A 13,538-nucleotide genomic window follows, 5' to 3' on the forward strand; every position below is an offset into this window, starting at 1 on the left:
GGTCCCTTCGCCGGGGCTGTCGCCGTCCCGAGCGGGGCAGCGCCGGGCTGCACYGCCCCGTGCACGCGTGTTGATCTGYGGCTCCGATAGGGAGYCCAAATGGGGTGCTGTGAGCGAGTCTGAGCTGGGAGCCCTGAGGACGGGCTCATCCCGAGTGGGGATGAACTTGATGTGCTTGATCCCTGACTCGTGATAGTGTGGGTCTGAGTGCTGCTTTACCTGCTCCTGTGTCCTCACTAGCGAGCGGAGAGGCTGCAGGGGCCTTGGTGCCTCTGCAGCTTTGCAGCCCCCAGGCTTGCCCTGGGAAAACAGTTTCCCCAGTGCAGGAAGGGCCCTTTGCTTCCTAGGGATGAAACTCCCTTTATTGCTATCTCCGTGCTTGGGTGTTGAAAGGAAGGGGCTGTGTGTGCAGAGCGCGCGTCATGTCCCCGCGGCTCCCTGGGTGTGYGGGCTCTGGTTCTTGTGCAAAGCTCTGGCAGGGCTTTGCACCGCTACTGGAACGTCCCTGGAAAGCTTGAGCTGTGGCGTCCTTGGGACGTTCCTGGCCCTGGCTTTGGTGGCAAAGCCACCTTCCCTTCGCTGTAGCAGGGCTAGCTCTGTCTGGGCCGCGGGCAGGGCTGAGCTCCGGCAGCCCGTGCTCACCCGAGCCCCTGCTCCACAGCCAAGCCTGCGGTCGCCGGGCCCTGTTCCCTCGCAGAGGAAGGAGCTTTGCAGGCGACCATGAACGCCAGCGGGCCGGGGTACCCGCTCGCCTCGCTCTACGTGGGAGACCTGCACCCGGACGTCACCGAAGCCATGCTCTATGAGAAGTTCTCGCCTGCCGGGCCCATCATGTCCATCCGCGTGTGTCGGGACGTGGCCACGCGCCGCTCACTGGGCTACGCCTACATCAACTTCCAGCAGCCCGTGGACGGTGAGCGGCGCGGGGGGCGATGCCGCGGGGCAAGCGGGCAGTGATCCCACTGCCCTGGAGAGCAACCTCCACCCTTGGCACAGGCTGAGATCACAGCGCCGCTAAGGGACCCCAAGAAAAGAGCCTCTTGTGCCTGCACCACTGTCACCAGCAGGATGAGAAGGAAAAKGGGGTTGAGGCTGGGGGTGAGGTGGAGTGGGGTGGGGATGATGTGGTGCCCCTGTGGGCACCGCAGCCAACGCTTCTGCAAYGGGCAATGCTGGGTTGGTCCCGTTGCTTTGCTGGGTTCACTTAAACTTGTGCCCGGCAGCATCCCCAACCTGCATGTCCCTCTCAGCCGCTGCGAGCCGTGGGCAGGGATGTGTCCACACCACGCGTCGCTCCCGTTTACGTTCACTCTTTCTTGCTGCCAATGTGTGTGTCTTCCTGCCAGCCGAGCGAGCCCTGGACACCATGAATTTTGAGGTGATCAAAGGCCGGCCCATCCGGATCATGTGGTCGCAGCGAGACCCCGGGCTCAGGAAGTCGGGGGTTGGAAACGTCTTCATCAAGAACCTGGATGACTCCATTGATAACAAAGCCCTGTACGACACGTTCTCCGCCTTCGGCAACATCCTGTCTTGCAAGGTGGGTATGGGACACATGCTGCAGAACCCAGGTGTTCCTATGGGAAAATCCTGAGTATTCTGGGCAGCATCTTCCAGCTAGTTCAAATTCGCATCTYCTGTTTTTCCTTCCTTTAAATCCCACCTCACTGCTTGAAGAGAAGCCAAAGGCTTCTGCCCCCAAGGTAGGGGAAGCCCGTGTGTGTCCATCTTCATCTCACTYGCCTTGCTCGGCTTTTTAGGTGGTTTGTGATGAAAACGGGTCCCGCGGTTATGGCTTTGTTCACTTTGAGACGCACGAGGCAGCGACCCGAGCCATTGAGACCATGAACGGGATGCTGCTCAACGACCGCAAGGTGTAAGTGCAGGGCGGGAGCGCGAGCGCGGCTCTGCCCTTGGGCTGGGTCTAGTCGCTTGGCAGGTGCTCAGGGACAGAYGTGCTCTCTGAAGGCTGCTGCTTTCCCTGTGTCCCGCTGCTTTCCCTGTGCCCCTCTGCTTCCCTGTCCCCTCCTTGCTCTTCCTCTGGCCCCTGCGCTGTCCTGCACACTGAGCCATCCATGGCTAATGTTGCCGTGGGTGCAACATTACAGATAGAGGATATAGAGGTTTGGATAGAGGTTTGGAGCCCGTCCTGGCCAGGAGGAAAGGAATCCAAGYTGGGCTGAGGCAGCGTAACGGCATTGGGGTCAGATAGTCTGGTGCAGGAAGAGGATTCAACACTCTTCAGCCCTCTGCTTGCATTACTCCAGCCTCATTTCTGGTGGGATTCTTCTGCAAGTCTCCCCTTCTGCAAATGCAAGGGGCTGCCTAAGGTTCTGCCCTGTACTGAGAGGGATGCCCCATCGCTGTCCTCCTTCAGAGCCTGGGGAGGGTTTTGTGTGCCTGTCCTGCTTCCCACAGGTTTGTTGGCCACTTCAAATCCCGCAAGGAGCGTGAGGCGGAGATTGGGGCAAAGGCAATGGAATTCACCAATGTCTACATCAAAAACTTCGGGGATGACATGGATGACGACAGACTGCGGGAAATATTCTCCAAGTTTGGTGCGTGCCCTTGGTGGAGCAAATATCCCAATGCCTGGAAAGCTGGGGCTGGGGCGGCTGCAAAGACAGACAAAGGAGAGGGGGGGATTCAGTGCAGGGCCCCTGTGAGCTGTGTGATCTGGGATGTTTAAATGCCACGCAGCCAAAGCACTGCAGAGGCTTAAACTGTCAGGATGCCACGTGCCCTTTCCTGCCATGGTGGGAGATCCCTGGTGTTGGGTGCCACYCCTAAGCAAGGTCCTACCTCGTGGGTAAGAAAAGCTGCTTGAAACTCTGCTGAATCCCAGCTGCTTTCTGGTTACAGGAGCCTGAGGAGGAAAAGYTGCTGAGTCTGAATTCAAAGTCAAAGTTGCTTTTTCAGCTTGGACTTCTAAAGGCGGATGCCCCTTAGAACAGGGCTTAGCAGTGTGCGAGTGCACAGACTGTGCCTGGTCCGTGCCAGCTTGGCTGCACTGGGCTCATCTGAAGGCACTTGTGTGTTCACACACCAAGGACACGCATCTGAGCTGACACTAGCCACAGAAACTGAAATGCCAGAACGTGCTCAGTATTGGCCTGTGCTGCTTCTTTACGGCTACAAATCCTTTCATTCCAGTGTTCCTTCCAAGAGGGCTTCTAAGCAGCAGCTGTTGTCCCTCCACAGGTGGCTCTGGTTGTTTTTGGGGCCATGTTACCCTGTCAGCACCTGCACAGGCTCCACATGCCCCCCGTGTCCCTTGTTCCTAGACATGTTCTTCTAGACTGATGCTCTCCTTGGTGTTGCAGGGAAGACGCTCAGCGTCAAGGTCATGATGGACAACGCTGGCCGCTCCAAGGGCTTTGGATTTGTCAACTTTGAGAAGCACGAGGAAGCCCAGAAGGCAAGAGGCCTCTTGCTCTGGGTTGGCAGCTCCCATGCCCAGCTGCGCTGTCCTAGCAGAGCCTCCCCCTAGCCTGTCACCTGCTAAGATGCCACTGCCCACCAGTGTCCTAGGGTGGCAAGTCCCCTGGCATCTATCGGGGCGAGGGTGCGGGGCTGGCCGGGCGCTCAGAGCCCTCGTCCCGCTCGCAGGCCGTGGCCGACATGAACGGCAAGGAGATCAACGGGCGCTCGGTGTACGTGGGCCGGGCGCAGAAGCGGCTGGAGCGCCAGAGCGAGCTCAAGCGCAAGTTCGAGCAGATCAAGCAGGAGCGAGTGAGCAGGTACCAGGTGAGGGCCGGGGGGCAGAGCTGCTCCCTCCTGCAGAGCTGCTGCTCGGCCGTGGTGAAAATCTGTAGCACCAGGGCTGTCCTGAGCAGGGCTGTGCGCTGGGTCGGTTGTGGAAGGAATCAGACTTGTTGATCTGTGTGGAAGCAGTGTTAGAGACCTCTAAGCCCAGGTGGTGCTGGCTGGCAAACAAGTGGGTTGTCTTTTTTTCTCTAGAAATTTAAAATATTGCTCTGGAAATTAGGAGGCTTCCTGAGGTCCTGGAGAAGCTCTTTTGCAGCAGTGTGAGCTGGTTTGCTCAGTGCATCTCGCTGTTAGTGAGCACGTTTTGCAGTCCTGCTCTTCTGCTAGTCAGTGATTCCCTGCAGCTCCGAAGAGGGGTTTGTGTGGGTTGTCCCACCTGCAAGATAAGCTGCTGATGCATGAGCTTCAAAATGCTGTGGATTTTGTGACCCTGCTGTACGTTTTGGGGGGAACTAACCTGATTTTCTGCCTGTTGCAGGGGGTCAACCTGTATGTGAAGAACCTGGATGATGGCATAGATGATGAGAGGCTGAGGAAGGAGTTTTCCCCCTATGGCACCATCACCAGCGCAAAGGTGAGACCTCTGCACGGTCCCCCAAGCTCCTGGGCTGAGCACAAGCGCTAGTGAATCCCCTTCACGTTGCCCTTTAAAGGGGATCAGGGTGTCATCCCGCTGGGTTAAAACCCCCCACTGATGGTTATACCCAAAGCCAAGTACAGAGGACCATGTGTTGCTTGTACCCAGCTCTGCCTTGAAGCTTATTAATTCAATAAAATAACTAAGACTGTAAATTACCCCAGCCCTGATGAGTTGCAACACATGGGGCCTTAAAGTTGCCCCATTCTGACCGTTGTACAGGTTCTGTGCCCTTTGGGAGCAAGGTGGGAGCCCCTGCTTAGCTCACGCAGCCAGGCTAGGAGCAAGCTCCAGCTCAGCCCCACGTCGAGCTGTCCCCTCTGGGTCACGGCAGATGCCATCGGGTCCCTGTCACTTGTGTCCTGGCTTGGCAATCCCGCTGCCAGCCTGGCGTGGGGGAGCCTGGTCCCTCTCGTGCTGGGATCCAGCCCCTGTGCGTCCCCCTGAGCGCGCGGCGACTCGCGGGTGGCCTGCGGTGATCTGTGCACTTAGCTGTGTTGTTCTAATCCAATTTTAGGTGATGACAGAGGGTGGACACAGCAAAGGGTTTGGGTTTGTATGTTTTTCCTCCCCAGAAGAGGCTACCAAGGCCGTGACGGAGATGAACGGGCGCATCGTCAGCACCAAACCCCTCTACGTCGCGCTGGCCCAAAGAAAAGAAGAGCGGAAAGCAATTCTCACCAACCAGTACATGCAGAGACTGGCCACCATGAGGGCCCTGCCCGGCCCTCTGCTTGGCTCCTTCCAGCCCCCGGCGGGCTACTTCCTCCCCCCCATCCCGCAGGTGAGTCCCTGCTCCCATTCCCGTGTGRAAGGGCAGGGGTGGGAAGAGACCCTGATGAACTTGGGGTGAGGAGGAGGGCTCTAGAGTACAGAAGCCCATGGGGAGGAGATGAGTGGCCTCCCTGGAAGGAGTGAATCCAGGCAGCAGGACTGGGTGGATCTCAGCCCTGTGCTGGTTTGTGCTCCCAGCTCAGCCACCTGCGCCCGGTGGCCAGTGGGATGCTCCATGTTGGACACGTGTAATGTCCAACTGGATAATGTGTTCTCCTTCCGTAGCCACAAACCAGAGCTGCTTTCTACAGCCCCAGCCCAGTTGTCCCAGTCCGCCCTGCCACTCGCTGGAGTGCGCAGCCCTCCAGGCCTCCCCGTGAGTCCCTGTCTCCCTGGGTGTGCGGAGCAGAGCTGCTCCAGGCTGGTTTCTCTCTGGTTCTCTGGTGCTGGGCTAGTTCGGGGATTGAGATGCAGATTGTGGGAACATGCAGATTGTGGGAAGCCTGGAGAATTGTCACACATCTTGCAGCATGGTCACCGGTGAYGGGCACGGGGAGGAAGAGCAGTTTGGGTGGAGCAGAGATGGGGCCATCCCGTGTTTTCCCCACGCGGGAGGTGTTTCCCAGCACATTTCTTGGTTGCCAAAGGGCGCTCTGTTGACTGGGCTCTGTCTCCACAGCGGCGTATCCTGCAGCTACCCCGATCCTGAGGGCCGCGGCGCCGCCGCGACGCCTGCTCTCCAACATCAGCACCATGAGGCAGGCGTCCACCCAGGTGCCGCGCGTGCCGCCCCAGGCCCAGCGAGTGGGTGAGTGCTGAAGGACGTGGCTGCGGCGGGCGCACCTTGGCAAGGGTGTTTGCTGCAAGCTCGTGCCCATCTCCAAAGGTGGATGGGTTTGTGTGGGGTTTTTGGGGAGGAGCCCCTGCTCTGCCAGGGGGCTGGAGCAGGGTCTGTGGTCATTTTGGGRGAGGGCTGTGGTCTGGCAGGTAGGCAAACCAGTCTCTGGTAAGTAGACTGGCCTTGTTTGATTCTGATCCTTATGTGTGATCCTTATTAAAGAGGATTGGGCTCAGACTGAGGCTGAAAGAGGCAAACGGTGAGAAGACCTCATAAACTAAAGCAGAGTTTCTTATATGCTGAGGTGGAGAGGCCCCATTAAAGGATATTCATGTTAGAGGTGTCTGGGGCTATGGTCTGAAAGAACAGACCTTGTTGACATCCCTCACCCTGAGGCCCATGGAAGAACTTCATCCCCTCATCCATCCCATTCCTTTTCTTCCACYTGCCTTAGCCCAAGTGATGTGAGGACCTGTTGAGCTGTGTAGGCCCAGACATGCACAGGGAGGTCAGTGCTCTTCCCRTCCCCTCTGCAGGCAGGGTTTGAGCAGGGCCACGGATAGCATGGGCTGCAGCCTGTGCACAGAGTGAGCAGGTACAGCCTGAGGTCCCCAAAAGGTGGGACCAGCTGGTAGGGCTGCGTCACCAACAGCSCTCCCAGCTCTGCGCAGCTTTAGCCCAGCTCCTCCCTTTGGCTGTGATATTATATCACTGTATTGAATGTTATATTGCAGGCAGGYGGGCACCGGAGAGGCGCTGGGAGAGGACGGGGACAGGCTCACCTGGGCATTGCCCGGTGGCCGGCGCGTGTCCCGCCGAGCGCCGCTCACGGGCGCTCCTGTGTTGCAGCCAACATCGGGACGCAGACGGTGAGCGCGCGGGGGCCGTCGTCGCCCGCGCCGCCGCGGGGCGCGCAGCACTACAAGTACTCGTCGGCCGTGAGGAACGTGCAGCCGCTGCGCAGCGCGGCGCCCGCCCAGCAGGTAGCGGCTTCGCCCGCCCCGCGGCCACCGAGCGGGGTAGGAGRCGCTGTTCCCGCTCCTGGGGTCCAATCCTGATGGATTTCCACCTCTGCGCTGGCCCGAGGGACCCCAGTGGTCCCACTGGTGTCATGGGGACGTTCCCTGGAGCTGCCCGTGTAGCCAGGCACGAACATCCAGCCGCTGTGGCTGTGACAGCAGTGCTTGGCTCTGGCRTTCCTGACATTGGAGCCTGGATGGGAAAAGGCTGCATCCAAGAGGCAAAATTCTGCCCCATTTCTACCCCAAAATTCAGCCAATGGGCTGCCCCATTCCGCAGCATTCCCATGGGGCGCTCGGTRTGAGGACAAGGCAGCAGCTCCGCTCTGCCTCCCTCGGGCTTTCACCAACAGGTCGCRATAACCCCGCTGCAGGCCAGGTAGCTTCCACGCTGCTCCAGCCTTCCCAACTCCTGTTTTCTCTGCAGGTGGGAGAGCCTGCCGTGCACGTGCAGGGGCAGGAGCCGCTGACGGCCTCCATGCTCGCAGCAGCCCCTCCTCAGGAGCAGAAGCAGATGATCGGTGGGTGCTGCTGCCGCCCTGCTTTGGGTGGCCCTGGGCACAGCCAGCTGCCCGAGTGGAGCAGCTAATGCCCACGGCACGGGAGCTGGAGGGCTCCCGGGGCTGCAGGGAGCCTGTCTTACTGTCCTTCTTCCTTGGGCATTTGCCTAGGCAGAGAAAGAGAGTGGGTTGTGAACCAGTTCTCTGGGGAGAACCCACGCCTGCCAAAACGGGCCCCTTGGCTGCATCCTGGCAGGCAGGTACGGGCCACGCTGGCCACGTGGCTCTGTCCTCTCCACCTTCAAGGGTGGCCGCATGCCCTGTTGCTCTGCTCCTTCAATGAGCGCCAGCTGCTACCGGCCTCCATGCAGCAGCTTCCACCTTTGTGGACACTCTCTGCACTGGACAAGCCAAAACATTGGCCACCTCTGCTCAGGAGAGGCTTGGGAAGGGAGTCATTAGGTGGGAAGGAAGTTGCTGGGTGATGCCAGGACACCTGGGCCCCATGTGGAGTGTGTGGGGTAGGGAAAGCTGCAGTGAGAGCCTGCGAGTTGGTCTGGCCTTGCAGGGGGGCAGTTTGACACCGCTGGGCTGCCCTTGCCTAGCGCTCACTGAGGTCCTTGCTGGTGTCTGGAGCAGGTGAGCGCCTCTACCCTCTGATCCACGCCATGCACGCCTCGCTGGCCGGCAAGATCACCGGGATGCTGCTGGAGATAGACAACTCGGAGCTGCTGCTTCTCCTGGAGTCCCCGGAGTCGCTGCGCTCCAAGGTAGGAGGCACTCGGCACCCCAACAACCCCCACCCCAAAGACACTATCTGGTGCTGAGAGCAGCAAGCAAGAGTGATGTTTCTGGAGAGATGATGGGCTGAGGATGTTCATGGCCTTTAGAAGGACAGCTTTGTAAGATGAGAAGCAAAAATGACCCCAGCTTGATGCACCACGCATAGCGGTGCCTGCCCTTCAGCAAAAGGAACAGCCCTCCAAAAATATGGATCTTGGAGAGTGGCAGGGAGGTGGGTGGGCATAGGAATTGAGGGAAGAGGGCAGGGGGAGCAATGCGTGGAGGCGGTGGCGGCAGGAAGCCCTCGGTCCTGTGTTTTTGGGCAGTGCCCCCCGCGCTAGGGCAGCTCAACACGTTTCTCTCCCTGCTTTGGCAGATCGAGGAGGCCGTGGCTGTTCTGCAGGCGCACCAGGCTGCCGAGCCGCCGCACAAGGGCAGCGCTGCCGCCTTCCTGCCCTGACCCTGGTAGGTCTGGGAGCYGCCGGGGGCTGGCGGGTGCTCGGGGGGCTCCCTGCTCCCTCCGGGCCGCATGTCCAGACCAAGCAAGGCTTGAAGAGCTACTTATTTATGCCCACAATGTTCCACTTAATTCTCTGTTTTCTGTAATCGTGCTACAAAGTCATAGGAGGGGAGGAGAAAATAAAAACCCCAAACCCTCATGTAGAACTATGGAGACAAGCTGTGAACCCAAGGAAACAAGATAAGGAGAGGCTGCTGCTTGTTTCCTAGGTCTAGTGGGGACTAACGTAAGAGCAGGAAACCCCAAAGAGGCTGTTGCAGGATCTTGGTATCGTTGTAAAGGCTGAAGTTCCCTGGGGAGCCTGAATCTGTCCCTCCTGCAGAAGTTCTCTCCTGATCAGCAATGTGYGATTTGGGCTCTGTGCTTCTCTTGCAGATAACATGTTATTTGTGGTCACCAGGRAACTGTGTTAATGCAGGTGCACACTGACCTGTAAACTACTGTCTGGATTAGACTATAGCTTTAATGAGAGAAAATWGTGTTAGTTGGGTTTTCCTTGTTTGTTTTGTGTAGGCTGGAGGAATGAGAGTGTCTCAACCACTGCTTTTGAAGAGAAACAACAGCAGCCTCACCATGTTTGTTGGAACGATGTCCACACTGTTACCCTGGTTTGTCTTCAATGCCCCATCCTGTTTTTGTGCATGTGCATTAGAAACCCCACAAAATTGCTGCCTCCCTGTGGAAGACTTAKGCCCTCTGAGAACCCCCGAGTTACTTCTCCCTTTGGCCCCGAGAGCAGTCTAGGCAATGTGATGTRGAACCCAGCCTGGCTCAGCTGTCCMGGAAATGACAAGCGCTGATGAGTCACCACTTAGTGAATGTGTTGGGTTCTGAAATTTTATTTGTTCCTGTAGCTGACACTAATAAAGAACTGACACTTCCACCCCGATGTCCGTGGCTCCGTTTCCTTTGCTGAGGCCGTGGCCGCAGTCCTGCGAGCGGGCTGTGTGTTGGGAAGCATGTGTAGGATTCCATGAACAACCCACCAAGCTACCAAGTTCTCCAAATCTCCTGTAAGAGGCATCACCTTTGTGTAGTTTTCCTTTTGTAATAGACTTYTCAGGCCTGCAGGAGGGTTGAGACTGAGGGTTTTCTGGTCAGCTGCACAGGCCTGTGGGGAGGCCCTCGTGTGGGACCAAGTTTGAGTGGCTCTCAACTAGCTGTGAATCAAAGTTTCCCTTGTGAGTGTTCCCCGACTAGTCACTTCGTGAGGTCCCTGCTGAGCCTCAAAATGTGGCCTGTATCACATCCCACTGTGGTGYATTTTGATCACAGGAGGTGGCAAAGACGCTACTGCTGTTCTCTACTCTCAGCCTGTTGTCATTGACCTGGCCTTAATGCTCTGTCCTTCCCAGTTAGGAATGGACTTCCAGCTCCTAGTGTCCCTTGGTACTTGATGCTGGTAACGTACTGTCCTTATTTGCCTGCTGCCTTTAGCTCCTACCTCCAGAGCACAACCCGCCTTTCTGTCCAGCCTGGGTTCGATCCTGCTGCCTCACCCGCTCTTCCTTCARCTGCTCTGTTGGATTCTCGCTCCAACTCACTGCTGAGCAATTCCTCCCACTTCTTGTTTTCCTTCCAGCACTTCCAACAGCATCACACACTTGTCCTTGTATTGTCCCTTTTGCTCAACTGGGACTTCTCCTTGGGGCTGTTCATGTGTGTTTTTGAGAGGCTCATATTATTTTCTTTATTCTTTGTCTTTATTCTGCCTTATAAAATATTTCCTTCCTCATAAAGGATGCTTCAGCATGAGCTGCACGCTGTTTAAATGTCTCACAAACTAGTTAACTAGGAGCAAGGTCCAGGATCTTATTTTTTCCAGTGTTTAACTGGAAATTTCTCTGCTTGGATTCTACAAGACTGTAGTGTACTTGAGGATGAGTAATGCATCAGAGGAGCAGCAACAGAGCTGTCCAGGCAAGCAGCATTCTGCTGTCTCCTAGGGTGAGTTGGCAACTCTTTTTTTTTCCCCTGCTGTTCCAGTATAACAGACTAATCCAAATGTGCCTGTGCCACTACCTACAGTGCTAGGTGTCCTGGCTCGGGAAGACACAGCCAGGAATGGCCTAAGAAAGGACATGAAGGGATATGAACCTCTTCAAATTATAAAATGGAGGGTACTAGAAAGCTTAGGATTAGCTCTGTGCTTTCAGCTCCTGCTCAAGAAGTCTGGGGCTCCAGCAAGTCTGGGCAGGAGCAGCAACACGAGCTGAAGGTGTGCAGTGTCCTGCACAGCACAGGCAGCTGCTGGGCCAGGAGGGAGAAGGGATTCCTGCCTCCTGTATCTTGTTGCTGTACTTGGGCTCTATCTCCCTGTTGCTGTTGCACCTCTCTGGAGAAAGGCTTAGAGATAACATTTAAAAAAAAAAAAAAAAAAAAACCTCCTTATGATTAAAGGGGCAAAATACATCATTATGAAGTGTATTGGCCAATGCTGATAAGTGTTATCCTTATAACAGGCCTGCTGTTGTGTAACTTTTGGTCTTTCTGGTGTTCTGAGACCTTGCTTTGTTTGTCTGCACTGCTGCCCTATTCTTCCCCACCCCACAGTCCATCCCACTTGGGGAAACCCTGCTTGCAGGATCGATGGGGTTTGCAGAACCATGAGCAGAATGAAGGAAGCAATTTGTGTTCCTCTGGGAAAGGTGGGTTTGGGCCCTGGCACATCACAGAAAATGGAGTACAGCCCTGGGACCTCCGAAAAGCTTCTCAGTGTTAGGGTAAAATAAGGATTCTGCCTTGTGAGTGCTGCTTTAATGGCCTTGGCGTGGTGCCTGCATCCTAAATGGAGTAGCTGGCAGGGACATGGACTGGTAGGAGATGTGGGAAAGGTGGGAAACGGATAATCCAACCGCACTGTGGGATACAGGAGCTGACCCCTCGTGCAAGGAATCAGTCCAGGCTGTGTGTCCAGGAGTTTGGTTCTGGGCTCTAACAGCTTCCCTGGTGCCCATGGATAGAGGAGCTATCCTTAAAGCTACCCTACTTTAAGGAGTGCAGGGCGGAAAGAGGGTTGGAGAGCCTGGTGTCACTGTCTGATAACGCTCTGGCTTTCAAGGAGCACTCCAGAGCAGCCCTCGACTCCTCTGACGAGGTGGGGACAGTATGAAGCATTCCATACAAAACACAGCTGTCAACTGAAACATCACTTTAATGTAAACATCAATATTCCCTAAGAAAAAAACTATAAACATGCATGTAAAGAATAAGGCCTTAAGAAGGTTGTTACTGCATTCCCAYTGATGCAGCAACTGCTACAAAAGGCACAGACAAGTTCAAGTTTCAAAAAAGCTGTAAAAGTCCAAAGTAAATAGAATTTTAAAGAAATAGTGCACAGTGTAGCAAGGCAGGCTTAAGTTTGGGGGGATTTTTAGCATGAAGGATAATTAAAAATAAAGACAAGCTGCTACTGCAAACTTGTGCCCAGTCACACTAAGCAGCAGCAGCTCCCATAGGGGCCTGCAGGCACCACGGGGGAGAAGATAAATGTCGGGTCCTGGGCAAGTCGCCTCAGCTCTGTATTAAGAGCAGTGTACACTGCACTCACAGCTACAACGGGTGTTTTTGCAGCAGCTTCACAACCACCTTATGTAATAGAAAGGAGCACAAATTCAGGCAAACTGTAGCTCTTGCTCACCTCTGTCACCTGAGTAAGGACTAACAAAACTCAAGTTTGGCTTTTCAAGAGAATGGCCACTTTACCTGCGTCCCAGTCACCATGGAGSCCCTGCAGCCAGTCTTTACAGGCAAGGTGACTTCAGGAGAAACTTCCCTTGAGCCAGTTAAGTCTTTTCATGCCTCTCCAAGAGGGGCATTAAAGCTCTGAATGGTCTTACACGGGAATAATGGAGTGATGCAGACTGAGCATCTTGACCTTCACTGTGCAGGTACGGAGCCTGTGGCACCTCAGCAATAGTAGATGATTGCATTGGTCCCTGTAATGCTACCAGAAGGGAGAACGTTYCTTTTGCTGTAGAAAACAAAGATTGTGGTGCTCTATATGTCGAGTTCAAGCTGTTCCAAGTCCTGCCCTCCTTTCCATGCCCTGTTTTGGGCTCGGTCCTCTCTGAAGATGAATCCTACGTTTATTACACAGGTCCCTTTTCTAGTGCGAAGGCCTGGAGAGATCTGTTATGGAAAGTGTCACTGGAAACCAGAGGCAACCTGAGCTGCTCTGCGTGGCCTTGTGCGAAGGTTGGAGCCAGGTTTAGTGTAGAGCCAGCCCGCRGTGACAGCGCAGGGGCTAGGGACACGGCAGCCCCTGCTTGCTCGGGAGAACAGGGGGATACAGCAGCAAATCCCGCAGCATCCTCTGCTCCCCGCGGCATCCCCTGAGCAGGGGGACGCGCGGCAGCCCCGGGGGCTCGTTCTGCTCCTCTCCCTTCTGCCCCGGGGGCTGCAGGGCCCCAGGGCTGTGCTGATGGGTGGGTGAATGGGGGGATGTGGCTGCCAGGCCTTGTTTCGCCCGGCCTCCCTGTGGGAAGCGGAGCCCCCAGGGCTGCCCCAACCCCCCCAGTGCTTCCATCAGCCCCACASAGCCCTGCAGCCCCCTGCCCTCCCCTCGAAGCCCCCTGGCCCCTCGTGCTCCCCCCGGGCCTCTCCAAACCCCCTCCCGGCCTCCCCTCAGAGCCCCCCAGCACCACAGCCTTCCCCTACACCCCCCGAACCTGCCCGGCCTCCCCTCAGCCGCCCTCCC

At 56.3% G+C, this 13,538-nt stretch overlaps 1 protein-coding gene across 1 annotated transcript; it reads left to right on the plus strand.

Moving 5' to 3' along the window:
- Nucleotides 1-720: 720 nt before the first annotated feature.
- On the plus strand, nucleotides 721-9,697 carry PABPC1L (poly(A) binding protein cytoplasmic 1 like). Its single transcript, XM_026042083.1, has 15 exons — nucleotides 721-913; nucleotides 1,347-1,540; nucleotides 1,761-1,876; nucleotides 2,419-2,558; nucleotides 3,324-3,418; nucleotides 3,610-3,747; nucleotides 4,247-4,342; nucleotides 4,923-5,189; nucleotides 5,465-5,555; nucleotides 5,859-5,987; nucleotides 6,867-7,000; nucleotides 7,464-7,557; nucleotides 8,176-8,306; nucleotides 8,696-8,784; nucleotides 9,353-9,697. Exons 1-14 carry the CDS (start codon nucleotides 721-723, stop codon nucleotides 8,777-8,779), a joined length of 1,902 nt encoding a protein of 633 aa, XP_025897868.1. The 3' UTR covers nucleotides 8,780-8,784; nucleotides 9,353-9,697.
- The last annotated feature ends 3,841 nt before the right edge of the window (nucleotides 9,698-13,538 follow it).

The sequence above is a fragment of the Nothoprocta perdicaria genome, unplaced genomic scaffold (genome assembly GCF_003342845.1).
Source record: "Nothoprocta perdicaria isolate Ctin4 unplaced genomic scaffold, notPer1 scaffold_3, whole genome shotgun sequence".
Taxonomy (NCBI): domain Eukaryota; kingdom Metazoa; phylum Chordata; class Aves; order Tinamiformes; family Tinamidae; genus Nothoprocta; species Nothoprocta perdicaria.